This window comes from Embiotoca jacksoni, unplaced genomic scaffold (assembly GCF_022577435.1).
Source record: "Embiotoca jacksoni isolate LCO1_2020_lvr unplaced genomic scaffold, fEmbJac1.0.p SCAF_16, whole genome shotgun sequence".
Lineage (NCBI taxonomy): Eukaryota > Metazoa > Chordata > Actinopteri > Embiotocidae > Embiotoca > Embiotoca jacksoni.
This window is the reverse complement of record NW_027185296.1, coordinates 10027358-10039516: the sequence shown is the minus strand read 5'-3', so window position 1 is coordinate 10039516 and position 12159 is coordinate 10027358. Positions and strand designations below refer to the sequence as shown.

Below are 12159 nucleotides of genomic sequence, written 5' to 3'. Positions count from 1 at the left end.
GCTGCTGTAAATTCATACACCTTGGGAGCAGCTTTCAAGCTTGCGGACTCTGCTTTTTTTAAGGTGGAAATGTTTGCCAACAGCCTGAAGCTATGGTATCGCCACTTTTGCATCATGGTATCTACAGTCACATGGCTGTATGTTTCAGGCTGCAAAGATTGCATAAGCAGCTTCATCATGAATTATGTAAATGTCTTGTGTGCACCTCAATTCCTCATCTTTTCCTTTGTTTTTCTAGTCACTGCCCCACCTTTCACTTTCCACTCGTTTTAAGCCCTTTCCACATGCTGACTGCAACCTTGTTGGATGGATGCATGTATGGATGGGTGGCTGGCAAACCTGCAGGCTCTGTTGAGCAATCAGACCAGATTTGTTTGTTTGCGCCGAGACAATGTGGGACACTTGCCATGACAACTGACAACTGGGTTTGATTTTTATCTTGCGTGTTGACTTATGAGGCCAAAGCGCTTGAATGCCCAGGGAGGAATTTTTTGTCACTTGCCCTCGAGCTCAGAATACAGTGTTTCTCTTATGCATGTGTGCGTTTCATATAAACACTGCAGATAAAGTGGAGCTCTGCTGGAAAGGTCAGAAGAGGCTGCATTTCCTCAGTTTGGCCTCCTTCTAGAGTTTCTTTTTGATACAAACCTCGATACAATGCTGGTAGCTTGGTCTTAAGGTTTCTGTATGTTGGTCACAGTATCAAAGCGAGGTGCAGTGAAAGTCCAAACCCCAGCTCTGCCACATAAACACAGTGAAGACTTCCAAGGCCTCTGGCTAGAAAGCCCAGCCCTTCTCTGCCTGTTTGGGCTGGTTCCCCTCTCGGTGATAGCTTACCTGTGGAATTCGTCAAAGCTTTTTTTTATATCCCCGTTGATACTCAGGCTATAGCTGCGCACTCTTACAAAGGGCAGTGTGTACAAACATAACTCCACCATCCTCACCCACTTTCTGTTCAATTATAATCAGTCTTTTAGCTCGGGCTTTGCTTTTGTACCTTTTTATTTTGTCTTTCCTCTTCTTTTTTTCCTCCCTGCACAACATTTGTTCAGCAGCGGCATTGTCATTTTGAAAGTACTTGTGTAAACAGGGCAATATGATTGCATTATGATGCAGCCCCTCCCTGGGTCCATGACATATCAACACCCACACCGCTATCATTTAGCCTCAGGTGTTTAATTCTGTCAGGAAGTGCTGTGTTGCACAAGGCATGTGGTAAAATGAGCCCATAAGCGTGACAGGTCTTTAACAAAATCAGAACGCTGTTGGGAAATCACCTGTGTCCTGATTTATTAATCGTTTTTGTCACCTTTTATTATATGCAAACCACCACATTACACTGTGGAAGGATTTGCACAATTGCATTTTTGTTTGCCACAAAAACCGGGACCACTAACTCCATCCATAACATCAGTCATTCCAGCTACTGATAGAGTCACAAAAGACTTAATTGCCACAGCAAAACTGCACTTTGTGAGCACTGCACAGTTTTTATTTCTCTTGAAATGTCTGCCTCTTGAAATCTGTCTTCACTGCAGTGTTTGAACATTAAATAAACCCAAGTGTTTGTACATCCACACATCTACGCTGCATAAGCAGCAAAGACTCGTGTGGGTTCAGTGTTACTTTATACTTCAGTGTTCAGAGTGCAGAAGGTTAATGACACATAACACAATGTATGGCACGACACCTTAGATGATGGTATCCTCACAGGCATGTTTGATACTGAGGGCGGTGTGAAGGCATTTATCTTCTCTCCAGAATTTTTTTTCTTTCTCTAAGAAAATTAGAAAATGCATTGTTGACCAGAAAAAAAACATCAGGAAAGCATCTGTCTGTGTGAAAGTCTGATTCACATCCAGAAATCCAACTGTGTTGTTTTTTTTTAAATTAATGCAAAGTTTGTTTGTTTATAATATTGTAGTTTTTATTTATTTTTTGCCATAGAAACAAAGAGGTTTTAATTATAAAACTGTTTTGATGTCTTTTAGCCCTTTATTTCTCTTACACATTTTTAAAACAACCTTTGGTTTAACCTTCCTTCACATAAATATTATTTTGGTGATAAATACCTTTTTAAAGTTGTTTTAAACTTTTATATAACTGCCTACTCAATGAGTAAAAATTTACAAAACATTGCCCAGCAAAAATTATTTTTCTCCAGAAGACACGATTCTTCTTTTTAATATCATAACGGGAAGCAGTCAACTATAAGAACCTCACATATCTTGCAATGGACCCTCAGGGACCCTAAGGGGCCCACCATCTCACCACCCAATAATACAGGCCAAATCATCATGCCATCACTCTTCATTCATGCTCTGGATCGGCCACTTTTTTTTTTTTTTTTACAGTCCGACCATTTCACTTTAGTTTTCAGAAAGTATCATTGGTTCTTAGAGACACCTTCTTTCTTCAGAACGATCTTTCTTCCTCCCTTCGTTGCTTGAAAAGTGTGACTTTAGTAGCTTTTCCTTTAATCACGCTCACCTGGCAATCATGTTAACAGCCCTGTCTGAGTCTGACCCCACTTATCTAAAAACATCAGAGACATGTTACTGAAATCCTGTTGAAATGCTGCATGTATAATGATTTGGGACTCGGTGTGTTCGTTTTAGTTTACTGGAATGTGGAACCATAAATAACCATAACCAATTGATAACCATTAAACAGGATTATACAGTTAATGTTAACTCCGGTACATTCAACAAACCTTTATTTGGTGATCTTTATATTTTAAGTTGCATACCCACAACATCAGCAGCGGACTGTTTGCAAGTAAGTTGTTTGTTATGTATCTACATACTGTATGTAGGGCTGCAGCTAAGTTAGATTTTTATCAATTGAGCCAAAGGATTTATTGCTCTATCATTATTAATATTTTCTGCCCGGTTTAGTGATTTTCATCCAGTCCAGAGCACGGATGTGGGGAACTTTTCTAAGTTTCCACAGTAATAAGAAATTGCCAACTGTTTTTTAGCAACCTTGCTTCTCGTCTATTTAAAATCCTCTCCTCAGCAATATCCGTGTATATTCTTTTCATTTTTCCTTGCGCAGACTTTCTTTCCTTCTCCTGCGTTTTATCAACACACTGAAATTCTACTTTTTAGTCAACTTGAAGGAAGTCAAAATTTGCAGGCCTATTTGGAAACTTAAACAATGATGTGAAAAAATGCAATACATGAAGTAATGTTTAAGTCATCAGGAATCCATGCATTATTTCATGATAACTCTTGTACCCTTACCGTAAAGTGTTACCAGCACATCAAACGGGCTGTTGTAATGGGTGCAGTTTTCCTTTGGAACATCCAAGTCGATCCCAGAACACATCATGTAAGTCTGAAGTTTAAATTTCCAGCATTAAGTTTGCAATTATGTGACAAATCAATGTCATGGTAATACTGTCAGAATGGGGCTTTAATCTGTTATTTTATAATCAATCATTCTTTTTGTCAGAAAATAGTCAAAAGAAAATGTCTACGACAGTTTCCCTGTTTAAAGTGTGTTTACTCTTGCACATGTGAAGAAAGTTGTGTAAATCCTTTTGTGTGAAATCTGTTAAATATCTTCAAGTGGTGTCACTTGAGGCACCATCAGTTGGGACTGAAGACTACAAATTTGAAAATCCCAAAAAATCTAGGGGTGTGGAGTTATCAAGAAGTGAGTTTACCAGCCGTCTGCAGCCACGTCCTCATGTCTGCATAAGGAGAGAGGCTTGAGGCTACAATTAGCCACTACTAGCATAGCACCCCCTAATCTCTGACCAAATTGATGGCGTTCAAGTTGCATTGTGGGTAATGTAGGTGTCAGGTTTTTACAGGTTACAAAATTGCATAGAGTAAAAAAGGCCATCCATCAATTTACTTTTTTTTTTTTTTAAACTGTTCTGTCAGTCACCAAATCCATTGTCCAACTAATTGCTTTACCTCTAACGTATGTCGTCTACATGAACCTCAGGCTCATCATCAATATAGTTAAAGTTGCTGAAAATCTACCGTATGTGTAACCTTTTGACACAGGACACACTTTTTGGTCAGAATTTATTTTCATTGGTTGTGTTTGGATGGCTGCAGTGTATCACAGTGGAAGCATCAATAAAACCACTGAAGAACAGATGTACCCACAACCAGTCAGGTGTAGTGACTTGAGGAAAACTGAAGACTGTTTTTTATCAAACTGATTTTTATGTAGATGTATTATTGCCAAATGTTCACAACTTAAATCGTTGCTCTCTAATACATTTTGCTTTGACCTATTTCATTATTTTTCAGGAAGGTAGCATTTCCTTTAGCATTTTGAACTATCTGTGACTTCGTACCTCTTGAGCTGTAACAAAGATACTGTTCTCCTGTCTTGTCTTCAGCCTTAGAGACTTCAATCTGAGAGCCCCAGATCACATTTGATGGACAAACAGTAAACAGAATTGGAAAACTCTTCACAGTATGTAGTTCAGCACCAACATCATTTCAAAGATTGGATCTGCGAGTGTTCGGCGGTCTGTTTACTCTCTGTTTTCTGAGGTTTCACCAGGCTGAGAAAAGATATGACCCCGGGGCTTTTTCATTAAAACCGACAGTATTTACTTTAAAACAACTAAAGAAAGACGAGCAGAAGAAAGAGAATATGATGAACACACTGTAGATTAGCTCTAAGCCTGGTAAACATGAGACTGCCCTCACATTAAGTATTTACCCTGAGGACAGATTAGTACCATTTTTTCCATGTGGTTACCATGGTACCATAGTGAGGGCTGGTTGTCGCCTTTAGGGAAATATGTGAAACAAAATGGTTCATGAAGATCTAGCAATTTCATAAGGTAACTAAACAGTTTTATTTTTGCACACAAAGACATTTGCTGTACAGCACTTCAGCATTCTGTTTGTACTATAACGACAGCAGTCAACAGTGAAGCTTTAGAAAAGGGGTTTGAGTTTTTGGGCTTTCCACCACATGCAATAGATAGAAAGATTGACCACAGCTTTTATACAAAATTATTTGGCTTCAAACATCATACATAGATCATAGATCGTACACAAAATGGAATGAAATTAAATACGTTCTTTCAACTATCTTGTCCAGTTGAATTAGCAACTATAATTTAAAAAAAAAAAAACAATTTTTTTTTTTTTTGTTGATGTTTTTAAGATGTGCTTGTCTGTTCATATACAACTAATGTTGACGTGTTTATATAATAAACTAATTCACAGATAAAAACTAAGTATGCTGTTTAAAAGCACCTTATCCCTATGAACACACAAGCTTTATATTTTAGATTTAGAGCTGAAAGCCAAGATGTGACAGATTCAAATTATAAGATGCCTGTTCCTTAAATTGAAAATTGTTAAACTTGGGAATCAAAAAAAGTTTGGCCTTAGCTCAGACAATCTCTTCAGCTATCTTTAACCTAATTTGCTTCTGAGGATGGAGGTTTCTAGTCCACAGATCAATGGTCTGTACTTGTATAGTGCTTTATCACCTTTTGGTCTCAAAGCGCTTTTAACATAGTTTTTCCCATTCACACACTAATGAGACAGATCACCATGCAAGGTGCTGCCATCAGGAGAACATTCACACACCGATGGTCCACCATCAATAGCAACTTTGGGTTCAGTGTCTTGCTCAAGGACACTTAGGCATGTGGACAGGAGGAGCTGGGGATCGAACCACTAACCTTCCGATTAGTGTTCAACCCACTCTACCGTCTGAGCCACAGCCTCCCAGTCAGTTCAATGAACCAAAGAACATTTACTGCAGTCAGAGTTCAGTTGCACAGCCTAAGCACTAATGGCACTTTGGTTTGTGTATTTAACACAATTATAATTACTTTCCTATATGATGCTTTGATGCCTGGGATGAAAGCTACATGCAAAAACAACTCTGTGTCTCCTAACTGTTGCACATACAAACAGTATTTGTACCTATACCTGGCTGTGGCCTGAGGCACAGGAAGCATTAATATTCAGTGCTTTGTACATGATTCTCAACGGAAAACTAAAAACAAGACCTTGTTTATAGAAAGTAATGAGTTATGTAATGCAGCTGATGACAACTTGAACTTGGAAGTTTAGTCACATGGAAGACACTTTGTAATTGTTGTATGTTTTGTTGTGTTTTCAGGAGAGAAGGGGAGGGGGTGCGGGTCTTCTGGGACCGTTTGAGAGAGCCCTCCTTCATCTCCAGGTGGAATCCCTTCGCCACCGACTTCCCCTTCATCACCTTCGTTTACCACCCTGTGAGGAACATCAGTGACACGTTATCTGCTCTCTGCGATGTAAGTGGATCCTTCAGTGTTAACAGCATGGCATCGTTTAAAGGCTCAGTTCATAAAATATAAACCCTTTTACCTTGAAATACAAATAGATTTTTTTTAGGGCTCATCTGAGAAATGAGATTGCTGCTGCAATACAAATGCAATGACGGTGAAAGAAATTTCCAGTAATTAGTGATCCAACATTTTTTTCCAAGAAGAATGTCCTGGTTACTGGGAATAATCCGCAGACTTTACGATAAACCTCCAACATTAGGAGCACTTCCAGTGAAGGCTGGGACAAAATGGAGATGCAAAACTGACACTTCTGTGTTATCGTGTTTTTTTGTATGAACTGACTGACCTTGTAAGTGTCTGATTAAAATGTCCTGTTTCATAACTTCCTTTCTATAATCCAGGTGAAGGTGTGTACTTCACAGAGAATAATGGAGACACTTAACTTTAAAAATAAAACAACAGCGTGGTGAGATTCATCGTGTGGTCAAATGAGTCATCATTGCAGGGAACGATGATTCACTGGAATGAGGCATCAGATAGCATTAATGTGTAATCTGTCATTTTCAAAACCTGATAAAACACACATCTGTACCCATGTGCCAGATATGTACTGTAAACATACAAAACCAACGAAGAAATACTTTGTTTTCATTTTAGGTTCAGATTTCTTGTGCTGACAATTTCCAATAAGTGTTTTCGTTCCCAAAACACTTAAGGGAGAGGTGTTTGCAAAACTTGCGCAGGAATTTCAACATAACCAAGACGTTCATGTGTAATTACAGCCGTCAACTCGGCATGAGGAGAAAAATAAACAAGAGTGGAGTTTTTCTTAGTGAAGCTTTGTTTCACTTCATGTCAAACTAATCAGTTGTGTTTCTGCTGTCATGCTGAGATGGGGTGAAATCACACTCTTTTCACTGAGTGCACACAAATGCTGACAGATGCAACTGATGTACAAAGACCTGGAAACACATTTCCCAAGAATGTAATGCAATCATGGTCTTTATTATGATATGTTGGGAGTCTTGAGAAACATCGTCAATATGGAGTAATTTGGATTTGATCCCTGATCTCTGCCTCTTTCCTATTAAGATTTTAGCCATTAAGAGATGGTAATAAATAAACTGTCGTGCAAAAAGGACCTTATAGATTTCTAGAAATTAGCATAAAAATCACGACTCAAATAACATCTGTCTGACCTTTATAGTAGTAGAAACACTTGATTAAAGCAACGATGTGGAACCTCCTTCTGCAGTTAGATCTAAAACTAGATAAATAGATCTTTCTGTGTAAATGCACAATCTTCTAGCTGCCAGTGTTTGTGGGTATTTGGATGAACAAGTCTCACTGATTTATTCTTATATTTTAGGTTTAGACTTCTCTTGTGTTGTTTTACGATTCTGTTAGGCTGTGTCATGTTTAACCTCAATAAGAGATTCCAGGTTAAATGAAGGTATAAAAAAGGAGCTCAGGAATAAAGATACATTTTAAGATGCAGAAATGTTTTATATATCTCGGTTTAAATGCTAAGGAGACATCAGTTCTTTTGCCTCCTTACACCTCAGGGTGCGGAGCTTCAAAAGAAGGTTGCAGCACCCACACATTACCACATTACTCAACCCTGGATGCAGGTAAGAGTCATCAGCACAGTGACTCTAACCACCAGGAATTAGATTTAAACTTCGCAACAGGTTTGCTTCACACTAAACCTGGCGCTGTTCTGTTGCAAACGAGCTCCACCTTCTTAAAATAAATCCAGCTCAGTTTTTTTTCCAAGGATTTTTTTTTTTTTATCACCAAATGTCTTATTTCTATAAACTTTTACATTCATCTGCCTTAAATCTAAGTAGATTTCAAGTCAATATACTGTATATCTGTAAAAGGTATTTGCAATAAAAGTAAAGTGAGGGTGCTTATAAAAAATAATGCCATGAACAGGTTGTTCTGAGCATCTTGGAGAACTTCTGAGGATTTAAAATGTTTGATTGTCTTCCGTCTTCTCATGTAATCTCACACTGACTCCATGATGTTGACATTGGAGCTCTTTGGATCCAAACCATCCTTGTTCCTCTGGTGGATGAAGATAGTACTTAATGACTCTGGCTGGATGTTTGATGTTGTTGACATGTTGGTAAAAACTGGCCTGGTTGTTTGAAACCAATGACATTTCCTCTTCATAACTGTCTGGGATATGATTGTGAAAACTATCCAATACACTTTTCACACTTGTGTATTCAAGCAGAACAGTGTCGACCGCTACGCTAGCAGTGTTACTTTGAACCATCAGCATTTGTAAACATAACCCAGACACATAAAGGTTAATTAAACAGTTTAATAATTTAATGTATTAATTTGTGGTTATTGACCCTCGTGTATGTCGTGTTCTAATAATGACAAGCAACCAAAGAGCTGTTTTTAGATTAGAGTAGAGAATCGTTATCCTCATAGTCTCAAAGTTATTCAAATGCAAGTATGCGATTCACATTTTTTATTTTTAATACATTTCTAAACATTTCCAAAACATGTTTTCTCTTTTTAGTTTTTGCTTTAGTGTAGATCGATAGTAAAATGTCTATTTATTTTTTTTAACATTTAAAATTCAATCTACAAAGCAATAAAGTGTGCAAAAAGTCAAAGGGTCTGGATACTCCCTGAAGTGACTGTATTTCTAATACTTTCCTTTTGTCCACAGATCCAGAACTTCCGCGAGAAGCTCAAGGAGGCAGCGCAGAAAGTCCACACCATGAAGCCAGTTCCTGGGAAAGCCAATGGTGTCCTGGTCCTGAACCAGCAGATCCATATCGATGCCTATGTGGGCGCCATGTCTTTCCTTGGAAACCAAAACAAACTGGGCTACAGCTTTGCTCGAGGAAACATCGGCTTCTAAACTCTCTTAACGTTTGTCATGTTTATTTTGTATTTTATTTTTTTTTACAAAGATTTTACTCAAACATTACAAAGATTGACCAAATATCTTTCCATATTCAGGTTTACCTTTGTTTCCCATGTTTCTCGGGATGTTCTGTGTGTGGTTTAAACAACTGTGTGATCGCCCCCACTGCTTATTACCGGTGTGTGGTGTCTTGAGTACTCAGAAATATCCACATTTCAACACCGCTCTTCACTGGATGACGGATCCCCCGCTGCTCTCAAGGAGCTTTGTATTTGCTCCTCAGTGATATGGTAATTCAACTCTTTCGCAACGGTACTCCTTTCTTCCTCCCCCGGTGTCTCTGTTAAAAGCTCATTCCCATGCCATTCAGCCCCTTAGAGATTCACTGGAGCATGGGTGCACATTTGTCAGCTCAGTTTTATCATTCGTAGTGTATTTTTACAGTGCATACAGTGGTGGAATTCCCCCTGGATTTGTGTGTTTACCATATGGTGCTTTGGCTCATTTGGTATCATGCGTTTGTCTCGTGAGCCTAACAGACATAAAAACACAAGCATACATATTTTGTCCTCGTTTCGTTTTGATTGGTATCAAATATGTTTCATGCAAATTCCAGTGCAATACAATGAAAAATGCAATCAACAACTGAGATCATCTTGCAAAATGCTTTAAATGCGTAGCAGCAGAAGCAGAATATTCAGGTTAGCATTGGCCATAATGTAATATGGCTCTGATTTGGTGTGAGGTGTTACAAGTCATTTCTTATTTAAAAAAAAAGTCATTGAATTACAATATCAGAAGTAATGTTTTGCATTACTGAGTGCTGCTGTGTCAAAGGTGCCTTTTAAAAATTTCAAAAATTGCAATTGTTTGTACAATGTCAGTTTTTTTCTTTCATTTGATGGTTACAGATACAGACAAGGAATTGTGGAGGTCTTCTCTATTTATTGTGTTGAAATGGAAAGGGAGACATAGAAAAATGTTAAGAAGCAGCTCCATAATTTGTAGGGCTGTACTGAAAAAAGACAGCTAGCATAAGCCTGCTAACGTTGACCCTGTTGCCAACCTCACAATACAGTGATTTGGTTCACATACTGTCCAGCGCTGGACTATTTAACTCGTTAACTCCACAGGGTAGTGTTATCACGAGTAATGTTAGCATGCCAACTATCGCTGTAATTGTGTTTTTACAGGTGGCAATCAGAAATGTTTGCTGTGCGTTTCCACTCGGGGGCAGTGTAGGCCACTAGCTGCTCCTTTCTTTTACGAACCTGTTTCTCGTCCTGGCTGGAATTTCAACCAGCCAATCAGTTTGCTTAACACGCAGCTCTGTCAACGCTTTGTGACCTCGTTTTGGTTGAGTCCAAGAACCTCCACCACACTTGCTGAAAAAGTGATCACATTACAATAATGCTATCAAGTAATGCGTGGTTGACTAACAATGAGGGAAGAGTGACTGTCAATTTCCTGTGAGTCTGGCATGCATAAGGAGGCATTTTGAATCTATGAAGGGAGTAGAAGATCCTAGCAGCAAAGATGACAACTACCATCCGCAGAGGTAATTAATAGATGTACATGCATCGAATGGCTATTGATTAACATAAAGAGACTGGGTGTGTCAAAAAATATTGGTGCATTCAACCCAAAGTGTGAAATAGACACTACGGTCCACTACAGCAAAACGTGAGATAGCCACGCTCTGGCCTCTCGAGGCGTGACAGTTTCACATTTTGTAAGAGAATCAGATACTACCGTGCGGGAGGCATAGGTTTGAGTCCAGGAGGTGACAATGTTGTTCTTCAGTTATTTTTTGTTTTCTAACCCCAACCATGCTTCTTTTGTTGTACCCCCAACCATGTTTTTGTCACAAATCCCAACCATGTGCTTTTCCTAAAAGTTTCATTTTCCTGTAAATCACATGGCTGTATGCATGCATTAGGTTTCATTTTCATCCACTACAGGAAAACAGGATTTTACATAGTTTACATGCAAAGATTTGTGGTTGATCCAAACTGAGCAAAAAGTCGTGCTGTGATGTTGGATGTTACAGTGACTGGGATAAATGCTGATTGCCCTGCTCTGATAGCATTTTTATGCAATATAGTGGGATGCTTATACCATCAGTTTACTTTAAATTTGATTTAAAATGTCAAATGTGGCTGATCCAGACTGAAAAAAATACCATTTTCACTCTTGTGTCATGCAAAATTCTTGCCAATTCACAAGCCTATTCCAGCATCGCAATAAAAAACAAATCAGTTTTGATTTCATGAAAACTGTCATAGTTTTGTTTCTGACTGACAAATACAACTGAATCCAGTCAAACTTACCGAGCAGCATTTAGTTCCTCTCAAGGTGTTGTCATCAGGAAACAAGGTTAAGCAGCGAGTATCTCAGGAATACGCACAGCTGTAATTCCGCGTAAAGTATATGGCTAAGTTCAGCACCTTTAGTGTCGTGTATCATAACCTTAGGGTTTGAAGGGGTTAACATGTTTCCTCCTTGAATGAGGACGTGTCTCTTATCCTGGATCAAGCACTCCTCTGCCCCGGAGCGAAGCACCTCATCCATATTTCTGCTCTTAAAGTTGTAAAAGCTGTTCAGAAACCAGGATTAACTGCCAGATGAATGAGTGTTCATAACATTTCTCAGTTTAGATCCTGCAGAGTTTTGCATATGGTTCACCTGGCCATTAAAAGGGGGGATATTATTGTAAAACATTCACCCAAGTGCCTTCAAATTGTTTGGTTTCCATGGATTTGATTTGTAACTATAATCATGTTGTTCTTCAACTGTCATGGCTTCATCTCCGCTGCAGGTAAAGCAGCGTGACAACGAGAGCCCGTCCCTTCACAAATCATTTGAAATGATAATGTAATGTTTGATATTATATTGTTTGCTGTTGCAGTTTGCATGTTGAGTCATGTTTGAATGGCGCTCCAATCTTCCCTTTTTCTTTTGTCGTCTGTCAACCTTTATTTTCGTAACAGTTAAGAGCATC

General features: G+C 38.7%; 1 protein-coding gene across 1 annotated transcript in view; it reads left to right on the top strand.

Annotated features, from left to right (window-relative positions):
* The window catches only part of tprg1 (tumor protein p63 regulated 1), a 29873-nt gene extending 18452 nt beyond the window's left edge, over window positions 1-11421 (top strand). Inside the window, exons 5-6 of the mRNA XM_069150854.1 lie at window positions 6118-6271; window positions 8958-11421. Of these exons, the coding sequence (XP_069006955.1) occupies window positions 6118-6271; window positions 8958-9152 (349 nt within the window). The 3' untranslated portion in view covers window positions 9153-11421. The remainder of the gene's footprint in view (window positions 1-6117; window positions 6272-8957) is intronic.
* The last annotated feature ends 738 nt before the right edge of the window (window positions 11422-12159 follow it).